The sequence below is a fragment of the Hyaena hyaena genome, unplaced genomic scaffold (genome assembly GCF_003009895.1).
Source record: "Hyaena hyaena isolate Hyena2069 unplaced genomic scaffold, ASM300989v1 scaffold_95, whole genome shotgun sequence".
Lineage (NCBI taxonomy): Eukaryota > Metazoa > Chordata > Mammalia > Carnivora > Hyaenidae > Hyaena > Hyaena hyaena.
In genome coordinates, this window is record NW_024080727.1 from 946,287 (window position 1) to 968,353 (window position 22,067).

Genomic DNA, 22,067 nt, shown 5'->3' on the forward strand with positions numbered 1-22,067 from the left:
CTGATGGGCAGCATGGAGCCTGAGGCGGGGCTTGAACCCAGGAACCATGAGTTCATGACCCAAGCAGAAGCCGAGTTGGACGCCCAACTGATTGAGCCACCCAGGCGCCCCAATAGGCTGAGTGTCAAATGCCGTCAGCATAGTACACCGCACTAGGTAACTGCTGGGTTGAAGGGTGGTTGTGGGCTGCTGTTAAGTGAGTTCGATACCAGGAAGTGCCTTGATAACAGGAAGACTGAGCAAGGAGGTGGGCCAAAATAGGTTCAGGGTGGTTTTATTGTTTGCATTAAGCAACACTTTTTGCTGTTGTTGTTTGTTTGTTTTGCTTAGAATTAAATTTGAAAATGAGTTTTTTTCATGCATGATTAAGAATTAGTTGCATATTTATACTTCTCAGTGCACAACAGCAAAATAGAAACTATATAAGGTAGCTCACCGTATTTGAAGCTTTGGAAATGCATCATTAGATCAGAATTTGCCTTCTGTTACTAACACTCCAAATTTTGATTCTTAGGTTCCAAAGAGGGCGTTTTGTGGTCTGTACTGATGAGCATTCTTATTGTTTGCTGTGAGCCTGGCCTCAAAGGGCAGGTTGCTGTTAGCTCTTAATACTTTGGAGCTGCCTCCTGGGCTAGTGCCCAGGCCATTGTGGAGGTGGAAGCTGTAATCCACCCGCCAACAGCTTTATTGAAGGAGAAAAAAAAGTCTCCATACTGCTTGCTTTCACCTTTACTCTGCTTTTTAAGGATTAATGGTAAAGAGTATAATTTGATTTCAAAACATATTTTTCTCACCATTTGTGATTGCTGTTCTATTTCCCCATGTAATTCCAAAAAGAATTGAGATTGCTCACGTCATAAGGTTGTGCAATAAGATCGCTAAAGGCTTTAAAAGAGGAAGCCATGTGTCCGGAAAGCACATAGAGGAAGAGAGGCCTGTGGCTAAGTATGCTGATTGCAGAACTGGCTCGTCTTACCAGAACAGAGCTGAGATAATGGACTGAATAATGCTAGCAGCCTCCTACCAGAAGGCATTCCTTCACTTCAAACAGAGCCATCACTTGGTACCCTTGGAAGACTTCTGAGTTTTCACAAACCTGATCAGGTTGAAGTGCATGGCTTCCCTGACTGGTGGCATAGAACTGTCCCCCATGTACTTTTTTGAGAGGATCAGCTGAGACTGCTTGCTGCTCCATCAGACTTGCCTTCCTGTGAAGATGCTCAGTGCATTTGCACTGCTCTGTCTACCATGGGCCCTGGGGCAGAAGTTTCTGTCAGGTCTCAGTATCTAGAATAGTTACCTCCCTTAACCCTGAGCAGTGGGACACAATCCTGCAACTTCTCTTGGCCACCTGCTGGAAGGCGTACAGCTGATTTGGGCCCACCTTTAGCAGATGTAGAGACCACATTGATGGCAGTGGGTCTCCCCACACGGGCTCCCTTGTTCTAGTTGGCATCTTCTCAGAGGACTCCCCCTGGTTCAGTGTTTCCTGTGGGCACAGTGCTGAGCAGGGAGCCCGTCCCAGGGGTTTGCCTTCCCTGGTTCAGGTACCACTTTCCTGCCTTGCTCTCACTTACCTACTTTTATTTTCTTCAGCCACATTTTCTTGTGTATGTTTTCGTACCGTATGCCTTTTGATTAAGTTAGCTGAAATCTTTTCTGTAATGGAAGAATAGAAATACGTACATTCAATTCCTATTATCCGTCAGTTCTACAAGGGGGAAAACTGTGTTCTCCCTTCCTTCCATGACTCCAAGTTCTGAAATGATTTGATCATAAGTCCTTTCAAATGTATCAGTGTAACTGTCGGACAGTGTATTTAATCATGATTTTGGGGAAATCACAGAAGAGCTCTTTTTTTTAATAAGAATTACTATAGCTATTCAAATCAGAAAATGTGAAAGAAAGTACTTAGTCTTACTCTATTTTTCTTTTCATTTTTGTCCACTGGATGGAATAGAAAAATGTTTATTATAAAAGTAGAATTTTCTGTTGTCACATCTTTTCATTTCTTTGGATGCTTTTTAGCTTAAAGCTTTTCTCCAGATTAAAAAAAAAATTTCCCCCACTTCTAAGTATACCTTTCCGCTGCAGAAAATTTTAGAAATGTAGAAAACATGAAGAAAATTAAATTTCTTCTGATCCTCCAACCACAGATAACCGTAGTAAGCACTTTGGAGTAAAATTGTAAAATATTTTATTTTTGTACATGTACTTTTGTTCCGTTACTAATCCACATCATAAGTATATACTTTTGCCCGCTTTTTACCCATGGATTATGAATGTGTACTTAGGACAGGAGTCATGCTATAGATGGCAGTTTTATACAGAAATGTATTTTATATAGTTTTTCTTAAAACGATAACTGAATAGAACTATATGAAGTCCTAAGACAGCAAAGGTAACCCTTAGCGAAGCTAATTGTTGTCTGGCTGCATTACTTAACTGTGATTTCATTTGGAGGCATAGCATTTAGAAGCCTGGAGGAAAGGCTGATAGCTTGCTCGGCTCTCTCAGATTTCAGATGTCTTATCTGTGCTTTAGCAAGAGGTGGTTATCAGTCCACTGGAACTTGAGCTTACTGGCAAGGGCCTCTGCAAACGTTCTGTGGTTTCAATCAAATGAGAGCTCTTTGCTCCCGGTAACAAACGTGTCTAATGCAAAGTTGACATTTGCTTATGAAAATTAAGGAACTCGATTCGACCTGGTTCCCTCACGGAAGGCAGGCCAGCTTGCTGCTTGAGCAGCATGCTTCCTTCACTTCTTAGCCTTTATTGAAGGCGCCCCCTCCCCCCTCCCCCCTATTTCCCCAGGATGGTGAATCATGATCTCCATTCCAGAAGCCTTCAGCTGGACGGAGCTCTTGAAGCCAAAGGTACCCTAAATGAAAACGATCATCATTTCTTAAGATTGGAGGATTTACAGAAATTCGTTTTGAGAGATTTCCCTCAAACCACCGTCATTTAGAACAGAAAAGGGCAGCTTGAGGTTTTTCCCTAGGTTACCTAAAAAGGAAAAGATAATAATTGGGTGGAGTTACCATAAAACTGCGGAGAGGCTTTTAAGGATGGTTTGAGGTTAGATTGTCTGTTTTTAAAATTAATTGGTTTCTCTTCTTAGACAAATTACACGATTTCAAGTCACAGTTCGGGCATTAATTGCCTTAGAGCCCGTTGTACCATCAGTGCGTCCTCCGCATGCTCTGTCTGCCAGGGGCACGGGGGCTGCGGGGCCAGACGTAAAGGAGTTTCGATCCTCAGTCTCCCATGAAGGATTCCTGTGTTCAGAAGTGAAAACACTTTCAAAAGTTAAAGTCTCGTTAGACTTCTATCCTGATGTTGTCTGAGACGGGCAGTTAAACAGAATTCTAATAGCTGGCTTGAGTGTCAGGTTTTTAACCAGCAATGTGAGAAGTGACATTTTCCATAATGCCTTCTTGCTGGTGTGTGATCCTGTGATGGACTGTTCCAGATTCAGCCCACACTCCTTGTGTCCTTCATTTTCTCTCTCACTGTCTTACTTGTAAACTCCCGTCTTCCTCAATAAGTCATACTCCTATAATGCTTACTGCATGCCGGGCTGACTTCTAAGCACTTCAGATAGAAGGATCCACTGACCCTCACAACAACCCTATAAGGCAGGTGCCATTATTATCCCCCAGCTCACAGATAAGGAAAGGGAGGCACAGAGTGGCTTACACAAAGTGGGGCCAGGATTGTCACCTCACAAGCCTGATTCCAGAGCCCGGCCTCTTAACCATGTCACAACGTGTTGTGTCTTGAGTAGGTTCTTCCTTTGAAGTCGGGTATTGTCTTCTTACTCACACCATGTCTCAAATAATGTCATGGTGCTTTAATATCTTAATGGCTTCTGGGCTCACCCAGCCCCAGTACTTTAGTAGTCACTGTTTTGAACTTGGTCTGCTTTTTTAATTACATTTTAGTTCAGAAGCAATTGGGTAGAAACTGAAGTTGATTTTATTCACTATCCATGTGTAATCAGTTATGAGGTAATACAGACTCTTTAGCTTTAAACTACATTTCAGAAGTACCATGAATGGTAGTGTATTTGAGGGGCGCCTGGGTGGCTTATTTGGTTAAGCGTCCGACTTTCGCTTAGGTCATGATCTCGCGGTTCGTGGGTTCGAGCCCCGTGTCAGGCTCTGTGCTGACTGCCAGCTCAGAGCCTGGAGCCTGTTTCAGTCTGTGACTCCCTCTCTCTCTGACCCTCCCCTGCTCATGCTGTCTCTCTCTCTCCTAGAAATAAATAAAACATTAAAAAAATTAAAAAAAAAATGGTAGTGTATTTGAACTCCAGCAGGCCTGTGAATTTTACCTCTTAATATTCTTTTCTGGTTGTGGTTTGATTAAATTGGGTTCTTTCTGCACATAGGAATGGCAGGAAATGGTAGAGTCTTATGGAAAGTGACTTGGAGATGTCTCAGACAGAAATGATTTCTGCCCTTTTTTGTATGTGTGCATGTACACACACACACACCACTTTAAGTCACTTTTTTTTTAATGCAGGTGAGCAGTATTTATTGACTTGTTATGTGCCACCACTGAAATTAATTACTTTTTCAAAGAATTGATGTGACTCCCAAACAAAAATCATTTCTGCTAAAGGAAGGAATCAGGGACTCTTTGACCTGGATTGGGGGGGGCGGGCAGGAATCCTCTTAGTACATCTCATTGTCAGCCACTTCCTGGGGTTGAGAAGTCCTCTCCCCTCTAGATTACCATGTCAGAAGGGTGTCTTTTGGTTGTTCTACATTCTGTGTAGGCTGTGGTTCAGTCTCATTTTTAAATAGACTTGTCTCTTTATGGAAAGGGTTGGTTTCTCCTTAAATTAGTTGCTCTATTCCTGCCATGTTTACTTTTCATCCTTTCTTTTGGGAGCTTATCCTTTGTGAAAATGGAAATACAGCATCTCTAGTCCCATCGTGTACCATATATGCTGAGCTTTGTAAATGGCATAAGACTCCATAGGTCCATTTTAAATCCACAGACGTTAAGGGAAATACACTACTACTGCTGTCTTACATCATTCCAAGATGCACATTTCCCGCCACTTTTTAACATCTCTGAAATCAGGATGCATTTTACAGTTGCTGGCATTATATGATTATGATCAGGATAATCATATTATCCTGTTTTCTTTGTTATCAGTACAGAAAACAATGGTGTATCTTACAGCTGACTTCCTTGCTTTGATGAAAGACGATATATCTTTAATCCTTGGAATTTTTGAGAAGCATGTTTGACAGGCTCATTGAATTCCTCCTCTGCTTGAATGAGAGAAGTTTGAAGTCATTTTGTATTCCTTCTATTTGGGTTAAGAGAATTAAAAGCCAGTAATTGCTTTTTTAAGTAATTCATTGCAGATTGTTTTTAAAATTACAAAAATAATACTATGCTTTAGGAATTTAGTTTTGCAGATGAAAAAGTTCTGGAGACGGATAGTGGTGATGTTGAAGAACAGTGTGAATGTGTTCAGTACCACTGAACAGTAATACTTAAAAAATGGTGAAAATGGTAAATTTCAAGTTATGTATATTTTATCACAGTTAAAATTCCCCCCCCCCCATAATATCATGCTTATAAAAACTTCCATCCATTTGGAGATACACAGTATATAAAGAGAAAGCTCTTTATCTTCTCCCCAACCCCTCCCTGTTCCCCTACTTCTGTACCTCTTCTCAGGGGCTTGGTGTAGGTCTTCTTCAAGTATTTCTCCCCCTGACACCTTCCATGTAAGATGTGTGGTTTTCATTGACCCTTCAAGTTCACTTTTCACTATAATACATATAATTGTAATGGAAAAGTAAAATAAAAATGTATTGGGGAGACTATTACCAGGGAACGGGTCCTTTTTTGATCTTATTAAGGCTCAATTGACTGCTTCGTTTATATTCTGCAATGTTTTTCCTAGAAGTAGTCCGTATAAATGCATATTTGTAGCTGGACTGCTTCAGCTCTTACTACATGTAATGAAAAAGGCATAAGGAAAGATGGAACATGATGGCCTTAAATCAGTCATGCAACAGCAGGATTCTTTGTTTCCTTCTCGTTTATTACCAGTCTCTCCTCGGATGATGGGACGTGCAGTTACCCTTGACACCCCTGTCCAGGCTGCTGTGGCCGTTCCCACCGGGTGCCCCAGCCCTCCCCTCCACCCCTGAGACTGCAGAATACACAGTGTTCATCCGCTTCTGCTCTGTCTCCTACCTTTGCTGCATCCTGCATCTGTAGCTCATCCTTGACATTCACCCCATCTCCAGGAAGCATTCTCTGCACTGTGTGTCTAGTTTGTGATCTTTCTGTACGTATGCTCTTGAAGGCTGTGTGCCTTTCCTCAGAGCACTTGTTTTGGGTCTTAATAACACGTATATTCGTGTGCGACTCCTTTGATAAACGTCTGTCTCTCCTGATGACCGCTCTTTGAGTCGGTGTCTGTGTTTTGCTCACCCTGCCTCCCTTGGCTTAGCACATGCTTAGCACTTGATGTGCATCCAAAGAAACTTTGTTGAATGAAGAATTTGATTTTTAATTGTCTTCTGGAGTGGAGGAGTTTATAGGTAGGAAGTTGATAGTATCAGAAAATTAACCTGAATGTCTAGACCTTGGTGCTCCGGCATTTTGGTTTTCAGCCACAGCTTAAAACTTAGTTACCCTGGAAATATTTTAACACTTCATTGATCTTTTTGTGGTGGGATTCTTTTGAAAATGAACTTGGGCCTTGAAATACCCCATATCCTGGGCTTCTTTTAAGGGGACGCAAACAGATCAGATAGCTTTCTGTCATTCCTTCTGAATACACAGTGATTCAGCATGAGTAGATACGTCGATTTCTAAAAATGAGAATCTTGGAATAAACTGTTCTCTCACTGATACTTATTTTAATTCCAGAACATGGTCCAAGACAATTCCTGGGAAAGTCGAATTCTTCTCTAGTGAGGGTTCAGACACCTCAATACCAATTCCGATAGTGCCGCTACGGGGCGTGGACGACTCCTACCCACCCCAGAAGAAGTCTTTCATGATGCTCAAGTACATGCATGACCACTACCTGGACAAGTATGAATGGTTTATGAGAGCAGATGATGACGTATATATCAAAGGAGACCGTCTGGAGAATTTTCTGAGGAGTTTGAATAGCAGTGAGCCCCTCTTTCTCGGGCAGACAGGACTGGGCACCACGGAAGAGATGGGGAAGCTGGCCCTGGAACCCGGTGAGAACTTCTGCATGGGGGGGCCCGGTGTGATCATGAGCCGGGAGGTTCTCCGGAGAATGGTACCACACATTGGAAAGTGTCTCCGGGAAATGTACACAACTCACGAGGACGTGGAGGTGGGAAGATGTGTCCGGAGGTTTGCCGGGGTGCAGTGTGTCTGGTCTTATGAGGTAAGAACAGAAGAAAAAAAAATCTGTTAATATCGTCGTCAGTTCTGAACCAATTGCAGGAAACTAGTGATAATATCTTCCCTAAGGCTCAAAGTTGGTATTAAGTTATTACACATTTTTACCTTAGTTTTTTAAATTTGAATTCCCCCTTAGTATCTCAGTCTTTGTTTTTAGGACAAACCTATACTTTTGTCCTCATACCTTAGTTAATAAATGATGGCATTTGGAGCCCAGAGGAGCGGTATGGTTCACTGTAGGTCACAGTGATATTTTCATGGTTATCCGGAAAATTCATTTAATCTGACTGTCGCTGAATCAGCAGATTTGATTGCAGTTGTATTAACTTTCCCTGTCCCTGTTCTCCCAAAGGCCTGCCTTTTCTCTTGTCATGTGTTGACCCACACAATTTTGAAACTTAACATGTTTAGAATTGATAAAATGAGTAATGATGTAAAAAAAAAAAAATGCCAGTATCATTTGGCTTTGCATTTATTTTAAACCTTGACTTTTTAGACCTTTATTTATAGTCTGTAAGTTTGCAGTAAGGTGGTTCCTTTGAGTATAGTTGGTAGGCAATCTCTGAGTTATCTGGACACACAGATGTGATTATTTTGTAGGAAGTCTACTTGTAGATTATTTTCTCTTTATTTTTTTATTTTTTATTTTTTTAATGTTTTATTTATTTCTAGGAGAGAGAGAGAGAGAGAGACAGCGTGAGCAGAGGAGGGTCAGAGAGAGAGGGAATCACAGACTCTGAAACAGTCTCCAGGCTCTTGAGCTGGCAGTCAGCTCAGAGCCCGACGCGGGGCTCGAACCCACGAACCGCGAGATCATGACCCAAGTGAAAGTCGGATGCTCAACCGACTAAGCCACCCAGGCGCCCCGATTATTTTCTCTTTAAATGCTCTTGAGAACATGAGTTAGCTTTTGACTTTTCTCTGTTTTTATTGGCAGATGTGCATCTCTTGCCTGCAGTTACAGGATCTGATATTAGTCAGAATGGAAAAAGTTATTTAGGTTGTGTTGTGTTTAGATTGATGAATTACTGATAGTTGTGATGAACAGAGGGAATTTTCTAGACCTCTGCCCAAGAAAAAGAAACATGCTTTCTGATGTGAACTGTTAGCTTTTGTTATGAGTTAATTTTCTCAAGTGCTTGATTGAAGAAATCATACTCCTGCCAGTACTTGCCTCCCCCCCTCCCCCGCCCTTCCACCCAAGACTTGCTTTTAAAGGTTTCCTAATAACTGTTTCTTTCATATGAACTGTTAGGGAAGTGGACATTTTCAAGAATACAGGAAGTAGTTTTCATGTTGTTTCTAATTATAAAAGATACATTCAGATGTCATTTGAGTGAAACCTCCGATCTCTGTGTGATCCCCCCCACCCCAGATCACTGGATCTAGGGGGTGTTTCTGTTATGGATTTTCGCAGTGAGGAAGCTGGGGGTGTCCTGCAGTTTTAAGCAGAATACAGCTGGCAGTGTTTCTGCGTTTCCCCATCCTTAATTGAATAGTTATAACCTTAACATGCTTCGTTACGGTTAAAACATGCACTGCCTTGTGTATTTTGGAATGTTTTACCCTCTCCCTGATCTCTGAGCAGCTGGCCGTCCTGCTGAATTGTAGACGTTAGGCCTACCTTTGAGAGAGAATTTTTAAAAATCTGTGTCTTAGTATAGTGGTGCTGTTATATCTTACATACCGCTGGATAGATACTGGTGGGGCCGTATCTTGTTTATCCAGAACTCTCAGTTAGCGTTAGTGCCAGGATGTTGTTAGAAAGTATTGTCCTGGGTGGGGTGCAGAGGCTGCTAAATAGTTTTAGGGCTCTTTTCCCCCCTGTTATCTTGTATTCGCTGTAATTCTCTAAGGCCTGAAGGCAGGGTGTTGAAAATCTTCCTTTGTGGACACTGGAGGCCACCTCTTTGCTTGGAGACACCTGGTGAATGATCTTATTAGCTGAAGGGATCTGGTGGAGAGGAAGCTCCCTTTCTGGTGGGTTTCCTGTCCCTGGGCTCTCCTGGGGGGTGTGGAGGAGCGTGTGGGCAGCCAGGGGACAGTCATCTCTGGGTGGTGTCAGTGCTGCCCTCCGTGTGTTTACAGGCCTGATGACAACAGAGCTTTTCCTAGATGCTGCCCGTTTGTGAGCTCTTTTTGTGGGGGGGCTCTCCTCTCCCCGAATGTGGCTTCTCCTTTCCCTTTAAATGTGGTTTTTCTTCACATGCATACGTGAATTTCAAGTGTAGCTAAATTTCTCATTCTTCTATATAGCTTGTGCTTTTTTGTGTGTAAGAAATTTCCCTTCCTGGAGGGACAGGAATTGTCTCCCCTATGTTTTTCTGTGAGTTTAAAGTTTTGCCTTTCATATGTAGTTCATCATAGTCATTTTTAAGATTTAGATCTATTGGGACATGTACCATTTTATTAGACCTTTGATTTCTTTTTTCTTTTTAGGTAGGGCTTTAAGTGCTCTTAACCTAAGTCGTTAACTAGGATTTATCATTGTGTTCTCCACTCAAGCGAGATTAATCCCTCATGTGGATGAGAACTTTTATTAAACTTCCTGTAAATCTAGTTTCTCCATTAAGGTTCACATTATGAGAAATTACTGAGGTGGAGTCTTATGTTAAAGACAATTATGTTAAGCTTTAGGTCTTGGAAGGTACTTATTTAGCTCTTATAAATCTAGCCAGGAGGTGTAATTTTTACTTTTTTTTTTTTTTCTTTTTGCAAGTTGAAATAGTGCCTTGGGATTATAATTAAAATGGCTTGTGAGAGACAACTGGACAAAAATCCAGATTCATTTCTAAGCTTGTTTGATAAATAACCATTTACTAATATATGGCTTTAAACATTTTTGTTTGGAAGTAATTTTAGTTTCACAGGAAAAAAAACCCCAGCACAAAGCACATCCACACACCCTATACTCAAATTAACCTGTTAACATTTTACCCTATTTCCATTGTCATTTGCCACTGTTCCTGAGTCTCCCCCTGCCCCCACATACAGGGACGCAGACCTGTCCCTCATTTGTAATTTAACATTGTGTACCTTTACTTTAACATCAATTATATTTTGACTAAGAATGGGAGAAATTCTCTTATGACCACAGTACAGCCTAAGTTTTAAGTTCAACAGGGAGACGTCAACCTCCCATTACATTCTGATTTTATCTGTTGCTGCAGCAAAGTCCCGGGTAACAGTCCTCTCTTCTGCATCACAGAAGCAGCCTCGGGTCAGGTGTCGCACTTGGCGGTCATGCCTCGGTAGCCTCCTTCAGGCTGGGCACAGCCTCTTTCTGCGTCTTTTGTGACTTTGGCATTTTTGATAAGTGGCTTTAAATACTTTCATTTTCATAATTTAAAAATGTGATTGCAATACAGCAAACCATAAGGTGGTTTTTTAGTAATGCTTCTTGGTGTTTACCGAAACCTCCTAGCCCAGAGTGAGAATGTGCACCTGATGGGGGAAGTGGAGCAGGCAGATCTGACTCCCCTTGTCACACGCGCTCGGCATTATACCTCCAGTTACAAGAGGTTGTTTTTGCGAATCATTATTGAACAATTTGAAACAATTTAGGCAAATAAACAAAATATACTGCTCTTAGTAAGGGAGCAAAAAGACAGTTGACCTAAGTAACCTTTATGTTTTACTTTTGACTTTTCTGTGGAAAAGTACTCAGATCATAAATAAGTGTAGAGCTCAGTGGATTTTCACAAAGAGAACACAGCTGCGTAGCCAGCAACCAGCTCTTGCTTTTCTTATTTTAACTCAACATTTGACTTAGTGTGTTTTGTGTAGAAAATAGTCATTACTAGGCATAGGTGGATTTGGCAACTTTAAAAAAATTTATTGGGCAGCCTGGGTGGCTCACTCAGTTAAGCATCCTAATTCAGCTGAGGTCATGATCACACAGTTCATGAGTTTGAGCCCTGCATCTGGCTCTGTACTAACAGCTCAGAGCCTGGAGCCTGCTTCAGATTCTGTGTCTCCCTCTCTCTGCTCTTCCCCCACTCATGCTATGCCTCTCTCAGTCTCAAAAATAAATGAACATTAAAACATTTTTTGGGGGGTACTGGGTGGCTTAGTTGGTTCAGTGTCTACTCTTGATTGTGGCTCAGGTCATGATCCCAGGGTTGTAGGATCGAGCCCCTGTCAGGCCCTGCTCTGAGTATGGAACCTGCTTGAGACTGACTCTCTCTCTCTCTCTTTCTCTCTCTCTCTCTCCCCCTCCCTCTCTCCCTCTCCCCCTCTCCCTCCCCCTCTCCCTCTCCCTCTCCTCCTCTCCCTTCCTGCCCTCCATCCGCCCTTGGCCACTCTCACTCTCTCTCTCCCTCTAAAATAGAATTTTAAAAAGTTTATTTAATGCCATCACATGGTTTACAATTCAGAAGTTCAAAGAGTTCGTCAGGATAAGCTTTCCCATCTCCATCTCGACCCCCGGGTTCCCTTCAGGGTCAGCCGCTGTGGCACACCTGTACAGTAGGCTTGCCATCTGCATATGTAACCAATGAGGTCTGTATATCCTCTCCCCTTTGACGTGGATGGTATAGCATGTCTTACGTACTGCCTGGATCTTGCTGGTTTTCACTTACGTGTCTTGAAAGATTTTCCAGTTGGTACGTAAGGAGCTTCATCTTTTTTATGGACATTCAGGCTCTTTCCAGTTCTTTTCTGCCGTGTTTCTAATCAGTCCTTTAACCCAGTGTTTTTTGTTGCTTGTTTGTTTTTAAGAGAAAGAGAGCGAGAGAATGCAAGAGAGAGAGAAGGCATGCATGCAAGTGGGGGGAGAGGGGCAGAGAGAGAGACGTGGGGCTCGGTCCCACGACCGTGGCATCATAACCTGAGCTGAAGTCAAGAGTTGGACTCTCAACTGACTGAGTCACCCAGGGGACCCTCAGCAGTGTTTCTAATTAGTCCCTTAACCCAGTGATTTCCAGCCTTTATCGCATCATGATGTACACATTGAGGTGCTCCTGCTACCTCAGCCTCTAACCACTGCACCCACCGCCCCAGACCTGAAGGGATTGTTATCTTGACACATCTAGAAGTTGCTTGGGACCCACCGCTATATTAGGACACACTGGTGTGACCCTCTGAGTTAACTAGTATTTGTTAAGGGAGGGTTAACGAGCCCACCATTCTCTCTGAGCTGGTAGGGAACTACAAAAAGGAGAATGAAACATGAATGGCTTTTTTTCCCCTGAAGGGCTTTAATCCAGTTGAAGAGACAAAAACATGTTCACCGTGTGATAGTGATTTTAAATATAAACCAGTTACAGTGAAGGGTAAGATTGATGATGTTCTTTTTATGGGAAGCCATGTCATCAAGGGAAATTGGAATTTAGAGCAAAATATGTAGAAAGAGGTCTTCCTTTTGTTAGTCTGACTGGCTTATAAAGGAATGTTTAACATCTTCATATCAGAAGGCTGGGAATTCTTTTCTTTAATAATGGAAGAACCAATGTTTCTTAACTGCTGGTTGTCATGAAACTGATTTGTGTTATAGTCGTGCCTTCCTTATGCCTTTAGACTGCCTTAACCTTGCCTAAGAACTAGGCAGGCCCCTAAGTGGTTAGAATTAAGATGCGTCAAATACTGATCACTAATGCTTCCTGTTTCTTCAAAGCAGAGCCCCTCGCGGTTTTATACTGAGCCTTATTCTTCTCTTCTGCAAGTTCGATGGTTCAGTCTCCAAGCTTCTAATTATAAGGGCAAATTAGCATCCAAAATGGGGGGTGGGGGCTACAATACAAAGACTGTCAGTAGTGAGTGGGAAGGACATGAAGAAGTGAACCACAAGAGGAAATGAGACTGAATAGCACAGCAGTCTTAAGACCCACCATTGTGTTATTGATTTTTAATTTCATTCCATATGGCTGGAGAACATACTTTGTATTGTTTCAGTTCTTTTAAATTTGTCGAGACTTTTTAATGGCCTAACATATGGTTTACCCTGGAGAATGTTTTGTATGTGCTTGAGAAGAATGTGTATTTTGCCATTGAATGTTCTGTGGATATCTCTTAGGTCTAGTTGATTTGTATGTTGATTAAGTCTTCTTTTTCCTTGTCTGTTTAGTTCTATGCATTATTGAAAGTGGGATATTGAAGTCTCTAATGTTGAATTGTGTATTTCTTCTGTTGTGTCTGTTTTTGCTTCATATATTTTGGGGCTCTGTTGTTAGGTGCATACATGCTTATAACTGGCATATATACAATTATGGATTGATGAGCCCTTTTATCACGATAAAATTCCTTCTTTGTCTTTAGTGACAAATTTTGTCTTCAAGTCTGTTTTATCTGATAGTATACTTATGCCAGCACTCTTTCGGTTACCAGTGTATGCTTATATCTTATTCCAGTCTTTTACTTTTAGCCTTTTCCCCCCAATGTTTATTTGAGAGAGAGAGAGCATGAGTGTGGGGCGGGCAGAAAGAGAGGGGGACAGAGGATCAGAAGTGGGCTCTGGGCTAACAACAGTGAGCCTGATGCAGGGCATGAAGTCCCAAACCTGAGCAGAAGTCAGGCACTCAACTGACTGAGCCACCCAGGCACCCCTGGTCTGTTTGTCTTTGAATCTAAAATTGTAGGTAGCATGTAGATAGCATGTAATTGGATCAGTTTTTAATTGGAGTGTATAATCCATTTACATTTAATGTCATTACTGATAGGGTAAGATTTGTGTTTGTTATTTTGCTCTTAGTTTCCTAGGTCACGTCTGTTTTGTTTCTCTGTTCCTATGGTGCGGCCTTATTTTGTGTTAAATAGATAGTTTTTATACATTTTCACTCTCGTCATTTCTTTTACTTTATTTTTTCTGAGTTATTTTTTAGAAGCTACCCTAAGTGTTAACAGTTAATATCTTAACTGATAACAACATAGTTTGGGTTGATACCAACTTCGTAACTGTGGTATACAAAATCTTTGCCTTGATAAAGCTTCATTTCTCCCTGTTCCTTCCTGCTATTATTGCCACACAGGTTAACATTTTTATACATGATATGCCCATTAACATAGGTTTGTAATTACTGCTTTATGCAGTTGTCTTTTAAATCGGATTAGAGAAAAAAGTGTTACAACCTACTTATGCCATCTTTTATATTTACCTATGTAATTACCTTTTTTGGGTTCTTTATTCACATGTATTTGAGTTAATGCTTAGTGTGCTTTTATTTCAGTCTGAGAGGCCTCCTTTAGTATTTCTCCAGGTTAGTGACAGATTCTTCAGTTTTTGTTTATCTGGGACTCCCCTAATTTTTTCCTCACTTTTATAGGACGGTTTTGTTGGTAGGGAATTCTTGGTTAACCGTCTTTTTCTTTCAGCAGTTTGAATGGAGGCTTTCTGGTATCTGTGGTTTCTTCTGATGAGAAATCAGTTGTTAATCTTCCTGCGGATCCCTCATATGTGATGAGTCTCTTCTCTTGCTGCTTTTGAGGCTCTGGCTTTCAGTAGGTTGATTATGACAAGTCTAGGTGTGGCTTTCTGAGTTTATTGTACTTGGAGTTCGTTGAGCTTCTTGGGTGTGTGGATTTTTTTTTTTTTTTTATGACATTTGGTAGGGTTTCATCCATTATTTCTAAAAATATTTTTGTCCTTTTCTCTTTTTTGCTCTTCTCCTTCTGCAACAGCCCAGTGCATATGCTTGGGCTCTTTTTCTTTCCTTATTCTTTTTTCTTTCAATTCCTCAGACTGGATAATCTCCATTGACCTATCTTCAAGTTTACTGATCCTTTCTTTTACCTGTTCAGATCTGTTGTACATTTTTTATTTCGGTTTAGTATGCCTTTCAACTCCAGAATTTGTTTGGCTCTTTTATTAAATAATATCCACTTCTTTATTGGCTGCTTCTCTTCTGCCCTGCCCCCTTCTCCTTGTTAATGGGCTGTACCTTCTAGTTTCCTTGTATGTCTTACAATTTCTTGTTGGAGACAGGATGTTTAAAATAATAGAGCAACCCTGGAAATCTGCACCTCTGCAGAGTTTGACGATGTTACTGTTGTTTTAGTGACTTTTTGGAAAATTTTGTAAAGTCTGTATTTTGTATGTGTGTGTAGCCACTTAAAGTCTGCTTGGTTTGCTTAGTGGCTAGCTAATGGTTGGACAGAGATTTCCTCAGATCCCTGGAAGGAACTAAGAAGTCTCCCAGTCTTTGCTTAGGGGCTCTGTGTACTCGTTGGTGCTTGCCTTTAATACTCACTGTGCAGTTTTTAGCTCTTCTTAGCCTCACCTGCTGCCTTTGCACAGCCTTAAGGTCAACCAGTGATGAGAACTTAGGGCCTTCTCAGGTCTTCCCTGGGCATACGTCCAGCCTCATGCAAGTTCATAGCCTTCTAGGTTCCCGGATATATATAAAAAGGCCTTCAAAGCCCCGTATTGACATGTCTTACTCCTACTTTTCTTTTTAAGCTTGTTGATAAGCCTGTGTTTTGCCCATACTGTTAGCCACCTCCTCAGGCAGCATCATCTTCAACAATTACCTGTGATTGTGTTTAATAAATATTTCCTCCCCTCCCCAACAAGAGATTTTTTGAAATAGGAGGGCTCTGAGTCAGGTCAAATAAAGACAGCCTTACAAGTAGGGTCTTCTAGGAAACCACCAGGCAGGTCAGATAATGACAGTTTTCTGGGATTGGGACTTTGAAGGAGCTCCAGTTCTGCTCTGTCCCCTTTCAGTGGCTGCCAGGCTGCTGGTTTTCGGCATGATTGTGGACTGTTGGTTTAAAGGTTACCACCACATTGCTGGGGAATAGGGAATGGGAATGGACAAGTTAACATGCCACAAAATTCACTGTTCTTAACCAAAATTTCTCTCTTTTTCTTGCATAAATGCTTCCTGGGTTACTCTAAGCCTTAGGCTAACATACAGAGTCCTGAAGAGGTTGCCGGAAGCTATTTTTGCCCATGTTCTCTTTGCTTTTATGGAGGAGAGTTTTTGGAGGTCTTTACTCCCCCATTTTCATTGATATCACCTAAGACCATCAATTACAGAGCCTTCAAAATTTAGCTTCACAGCTTAAATTTTGCTTTTTCCAATTAGATAAATCACTCTGAATGTTCTCTTATCCTTTGCTTAAGAGGTCAGGGAATTGTTCCCTAAAAATTAGAAAGATTTTCAGCGAATCAGTTACAATTTCACACATATTTACTTTTCAAATAAATTGTGAATGTCTGCTATGATTAAGACATTGTTCTAGTTGGGGATACAGTAGTACAGAGAGCAGAGGTGCTGCTCTCTTCTGTTCTCGTGGGGCTAGGCTGGGGTGCAAAGAGACAGTGAAGAGTAATGCAAGAGATGTTTAACACATTGCAAGGGGACACATGTTTTTGGTATGGGGAGAGAGGTGTAAGATGAGACCAAATGGCACAAATGTTGAGGGAAGCAGGGGAGTGAGTGGTAAGGACATGTTTTAGGACACAGTAGGCCTGGGCTTCAGTCTTCCCATTCATTCGCCATTCTTCACTAGTGGTGTGATCCTGGGCAGTGAGTTGCCTAACTTCTCTGGACCTTTATCTCCTTAAAAGATGGCATAAGAAGTTGCCTACCTTGTAGGATTGTCTCCAGCATTGAGATGCTGCATATTATCGTAGCTAGTGGTTGGCACAGAGTGAGTGCTTATGAAATAACTCAAGTATCTGAAAAACTAAGCCATTCAGAACTCATTCCCTTAGGACTTTGCATAGGTTTTGACCTGCATAAACAGGTACTTGGATATGACTTGTAGGAACACTGCAGTGTTAGAATCCTTGGTGTTTGCTTTTAAAATTTAGAGGAGACTATTCTCACAGAACATATCAAAGTTGACCTAAAATGGAGAAGTTAGTTGCTTTGGACCTGTAATTATTTTACTGGCAAAACAAAGCCTTCTATAAGTATATAAACATCTCTGAAATGGTGGCCCCCATTTTGTGTATCAGTCTTGTCCTTGTGAAGGAGGGGGTCTGGTCTCAAGGCCAAGTGCTTTGTCTTCATGTTCAAATTTGGTAGGAGCATGTTAAGATATTTTAGGCTTTACGTGTTCATCATCTTATTATAAGGTCACCACTAGGTATACCTAATTTAGGTTGAGTTGACAGAAAAGGGCTCCTTAGCAAGATTATCTGGAGGTGGGATCAGAATATCATTTTCCTTGTTTTAAGCTAATAGCTGAAGAGTACTTTCCGTTTAGATGAAAAGATTGAGATCACATATGCCATCAACTTAATTCCTGTAATAAACTGACAGTCTTCTTTTTAAACCATGTTAGTATTCAAAGTGTTAGATGAGCCTTCTGAGGTAATACGAGTAAAATGAGCTCTAAGAACTTACTTTCACTGTGTGACAATGGACTAATCTTTAGGAAAAAAAAATACCTCACTGCCTAATTATAGTAAGCCAACAGTAAAGCAGGGAGAAATAGTGTGAGCTGCACAGTGAAGTGTGGAGGGTCTGTAGGACTACTGGAGTGGGGTAGGGTGGTCTAGGAGAGTAGCGCCCTGGAGGCTTGCATTGTCTGGGTCCCTCTCTCTCATTGTCTGGGTTTTCTGCTCTCAGGATGGTACCATTCACAGTTGTCAGAGGCCTAGGGATGGCAACTGCAAAGCTTTGTAAAGTTTGTGATTCCAGTATTTAATCATCCTTTTGAGCTGAACTGGTAAGACTGTTTGGCACCTGAAAAATAACAAGTGAGGGGACAAAGGCAGGAATGAACTTGACGGTAGTAGTTTTGTCTGTGTCAGGAAGAGACCTTTGGAGGTAAAGCTCTGTAAGACGTAAGGGTGTGTTGTAAATCAGTTTTCCAAGCCTTTTCAGTGGGAAAAATTGTGTGTGTGTGTGTGTGTGTGTGTGTACTTCAAGTATTAGCATTGTCCATAGGTCTTACACTAGGTTCCTCTTTCTCAAAGGGAAGCTATTTAAAAGAGAATTACTTGAGATGTTTGTTACAGAGCAAATTTCCACGCCCAGCTGAGAACCAGACTCTTGGTAGGTGGAGTCCAATGATCTGCACTGTTTGGAGGCTTCTCTGATAATTCTACTTGCTCATGTTAAGAACCCTAGATGCCATTAATACTCTTACAATATTTCTTATAATCTTGTTGTGTTTTGGAGCTAGGTAGAGACTGAAGTTATGTTTTAGTTAATTGGCATCGTCTCATTTAGCCCCTGTTCAATGCAGAGCATTTTCCTGGTGGTGGAGAAGACAAAAAAGGAGTTAAGACTTTGGTTTTTTCAGAAGGTGACTTACAGTCTAGTTGGCAGGGAAGCCACACTTAGCATACACTGTCCCCTCATCATACATGTTTGACAGGCTACTGCTTTATCATTTTTTCCCCTTTCTTCTTCTTTAAGCTCTGTTAATTGCAGTGAGTTGCATAGCCAGATAAAAGTCAGTGAGGATGAGTGCTGGGCGGCAGTAAATCTCAAGTAATGACAAGGGTAGAAGCTCTATTTGATGTGATGACGAAAACAAAGAACTTTTGGCTGGAGATTAAACTCACAAACGCTTTAAAGCTAAAACTGAATGATATTTTTAAAAATCTTTTGTTTCTGCGATTGATGATTTCACAAATAGTCTGCCTATGTGGTCTAGTTATAAATCTTTGAGCCTTAGCCTTGTTTATTTATTTATTTATTTTTGCCTCAACTTTTGTTTGTTGCCATGGACCATAAGTTGAGATTTGTTTAATCAAACAAATTTCAGTTAAAAAAAAAAAAGAGGGACTTACAAAGTACTCATTAATTACCATGGTGGTTTTAACATTCACAGAGTTTTGAATAATCTTCCCTCCTGGTGGTGGAGCTTGATTTCCCTCCCCTTGACTGTGGGTTGGATTTATTTTAAATTAATGGAGTAGGGAATAGGAAAAGTAGTAACTTCACAATAGAAAACCTGGCAGACACCACCTTAACATGAGCAGTATAAAGTCCTATTTCTGTCATGTGCTCCCAGGTGTGATGGGATGAGATGGTTCTTCACCTGTGCTTAGTTCTCCCAAAGCTATAACTCCAGTCTGGTCGTGAGAAAATGTTAGACAAACCCAAGTTCAGGGACATTCTACAAAATACCTGACCATTGTTCTTCCAAGTGCCAAGGTCATGAAAAGCCAGGAAAGACTGAGGGATCGTTCCAGATTGGCAAGGAGACATGACAGCTGAATGCATTGTGGGGTCTTGGATTGGAAGAAAAGAGACATTAGTGGGAAAACTGATGAAATCTGAATAGAGCCTGTGGTTTAGTTAATAGTGTTGTATGAATGTCAGTTTCTTAGTTCTAATATGCGTAGTATATAGTTACATAAGATGTTGACATTAGAGGAAGCAGGGTCAAGAGATGGGATCTCTCTCTACTGTCTTTACAGCTCTGCTATAAACCTGAAGTTACTTCAAAATAAAAAGTCTCTCTACTGTCTTTTCAGCTCTGCTATAAACCTGAAGTTATTTCAAAATAAAAAGTAGTTAGACCCCAGAGATGATCTGATTGGACACACAGAAGTGGAGTGTATGGTGTGGTCTGCCCAATGCCCTGGGAAGCTGGGGCAAAGCCACAGAAGACTAGATCTTCTGTGAGACTAAGTGGATATTGTGCAGGATGTGATTTTTAGCTTATTGACTTCTAGGAAATCTAAGACAGAAAGGCCTTTGTTTGTGAGGGCTGCAGACTTCTAACCCTCATAAAGAGCTTATCATTTGAGCAAGCTTATAATGTACCGTGTTATTACTGTAAGAAATTTGGAATGGTACCATTAAGCAAAACTTCTCCAAAAGAGTCCTTCAGCATTCACTCAGCAATTTTATGCTAGCGCTCCTACCAGCGTCATCCTGGTTAACCCTGTAGTGTTTTGATCCAGGGTTTCTCCCAGTGAGCCCTTGTGAGGATAAAGAAATCAGTTCAGAGTTGTTTTCTTTGCTGTCTGGCGCTTATTCTCAAAGATTTTTTCTTTTGAAAAATACCGCACTGCTTTTCTTTTTGTTCATGTTCACACGTGTGCATTGCCCTTTGACAGGTATATTCAGTTTAAAGACAGAAGCCTATTTTTTTTTTATAATGATGTGGTCCATTTAAGGCAGAAAGAGGAGAACATTCTTATTCTTTTTTTTTAACCACCCGGGGACTGCCTCTTTGCTTTTTACGTTGTTATGAATGGATTTTGCAATAATTTAGAATTCTGGTAGTTTTATGAGGGGAAGATGGGCATGGAAAATTGACATATCCCAGATGATATAAACACACTTAAATTTTTTTCAATGGTAAACTCATTAAATAAACTATCTTCATGCCTGCTCTCTGACAGGCCCTGCTCTAGACACTGGGCTGCAGCAGTGAGCAGTGAGCGCAGCAAAACCCGCTTTCATGGAGCTTTTAGTTCCTTATGGGGATGTCAGAAGAGACAAATGTATACTGGCAGTGGTGCCAATACATGCTTGAAGAAATACAAGCTTGGTAAGGGGACAGAGTGTTGGAGGGATCGGGGGTGCCAGCCTAGCTGAGAGAGTGAAAGTGAACCTTGCTTATATAGAGGGAGGACCATCTCCAGCAGAGGAAATGCGGCATGCAAAGGCAGGGAGTGTGTGCATGATGAGGACACAAGGAATCTGCGTGGCTGGAGCACATGAGTGGGAGGGGCCAGATTCTGGAAGCCCTGTCCGTGATAAAGGCTCTGGGTTCTATGCCCAGTGAGCTGGGCAGGCACTGGGGGTTTGGGGCAGAGGAGTACAGGGAACCATCTCAAAAGGATCCCTCCTGTTGGTGTTTGAAAAGAAACTGCAGGGGAGCAAGAGTGGGAGCAGGGAGATCCGTGAGCAGTCACTCCTGGTAACTCAGAGAACAGGGAAGGGTACTGCTTGGGGCAGGTGGGAGTTGGAAGAAGTAGTAGATTGAGATGAATTTCGAAGGTAGAGCTGATAGGACCTGTTTGACAGATGAGATGTGGGAGACAGGAGAGTTGTCTGAGCAGCTGAGGGATGGGGAAGACTTTGAAGGTCAGGCTAGAGATACCATTGTGAGTCATCTCATCTTGATAGTATTTAAAGCTAGAGGACGAATGACATCACTGAGGGAGTCAGTGAAGATAGAGGAAAAGTCTAGGGCTGAGCCCAGGGGCTTTCAGGGACTACAAGTCCGAGATGAGGATCTGGCAGAGGAGACTGAGCCAAGGAGGCCAGTGAAAGAGGAGGAAGCCCTCACATTTGATTTACAGTTGCTTAGTTTGAGCTTGAAGTGTTAGAACCCTCACCATTTAGACTTTTTAATCTACTGATGACTGATGGGTGAATAGTTCCTAAAACTGATAAACCTTAGGGGACAGCTGAGGATCAATGGACCACAAATCGCTGGATGGTCAGCACCTGGGCAGAAGTTGGAATATTTGGAGTCAGAAGCAGTGGGGCTTGGGTCCCTGTGATACAGAGGTCTTATTTATCATGGAATTTGACATTCATGTATGTTCATTTAAAACTACATGGTTTTGCTTATTTAAAAAAAAAAATAGCCACTCCATAGAATTGCATGTGCAATCACAAAGTTGCTTCACATTCTTAACTAATTAATAATAGAAATGTAACAGGGGCTTAGCCTTTCTGTTATAATCTTTGGCCTATAATACTACTACTAACAGACAAAATGCTTGCTGATCATCAAGTGATCTAAGTCACTTTGTAATAGTTACAGTAGATCAGTGAGATT

The 22,067-nt window shown here is 41.5% G+C and overlaps 1 protein-coding gene across 2 annotated transcripts in view; it reads left to right on the forward strand.

The window, feature by feature from the left end:
* The window catches only part of CHSY1 (chondroitin sulfate synthase 1), a 72,344-nt gene that overhangs the window by 8,548 nt on the left and 41,729 nt on the right, over positions 1 to 22,067 (forward strand). The window contains exons 2-3 of one of the 2 annotated variants that reach the window (XM_039235072.1): positions 2,814 to 2,875; positions 6,909 to 7,404. In XM_039235072.1, the coding sequence (XP_039091003.1) occupies positions 7,039 to 7,404 (366 nt within the window). In that variant the 5' untranslated portion in view covers positions 2,814 to 2,875; positions 6,909 to 7,038. The remainder of the gene's footprint in view (positions 1 to 2,813; positions 2,876 to 6,908; positions 7,405 to 22,067) is intronic. The other variant, XM_039235071.1, reaches the window with a different exon arrangement.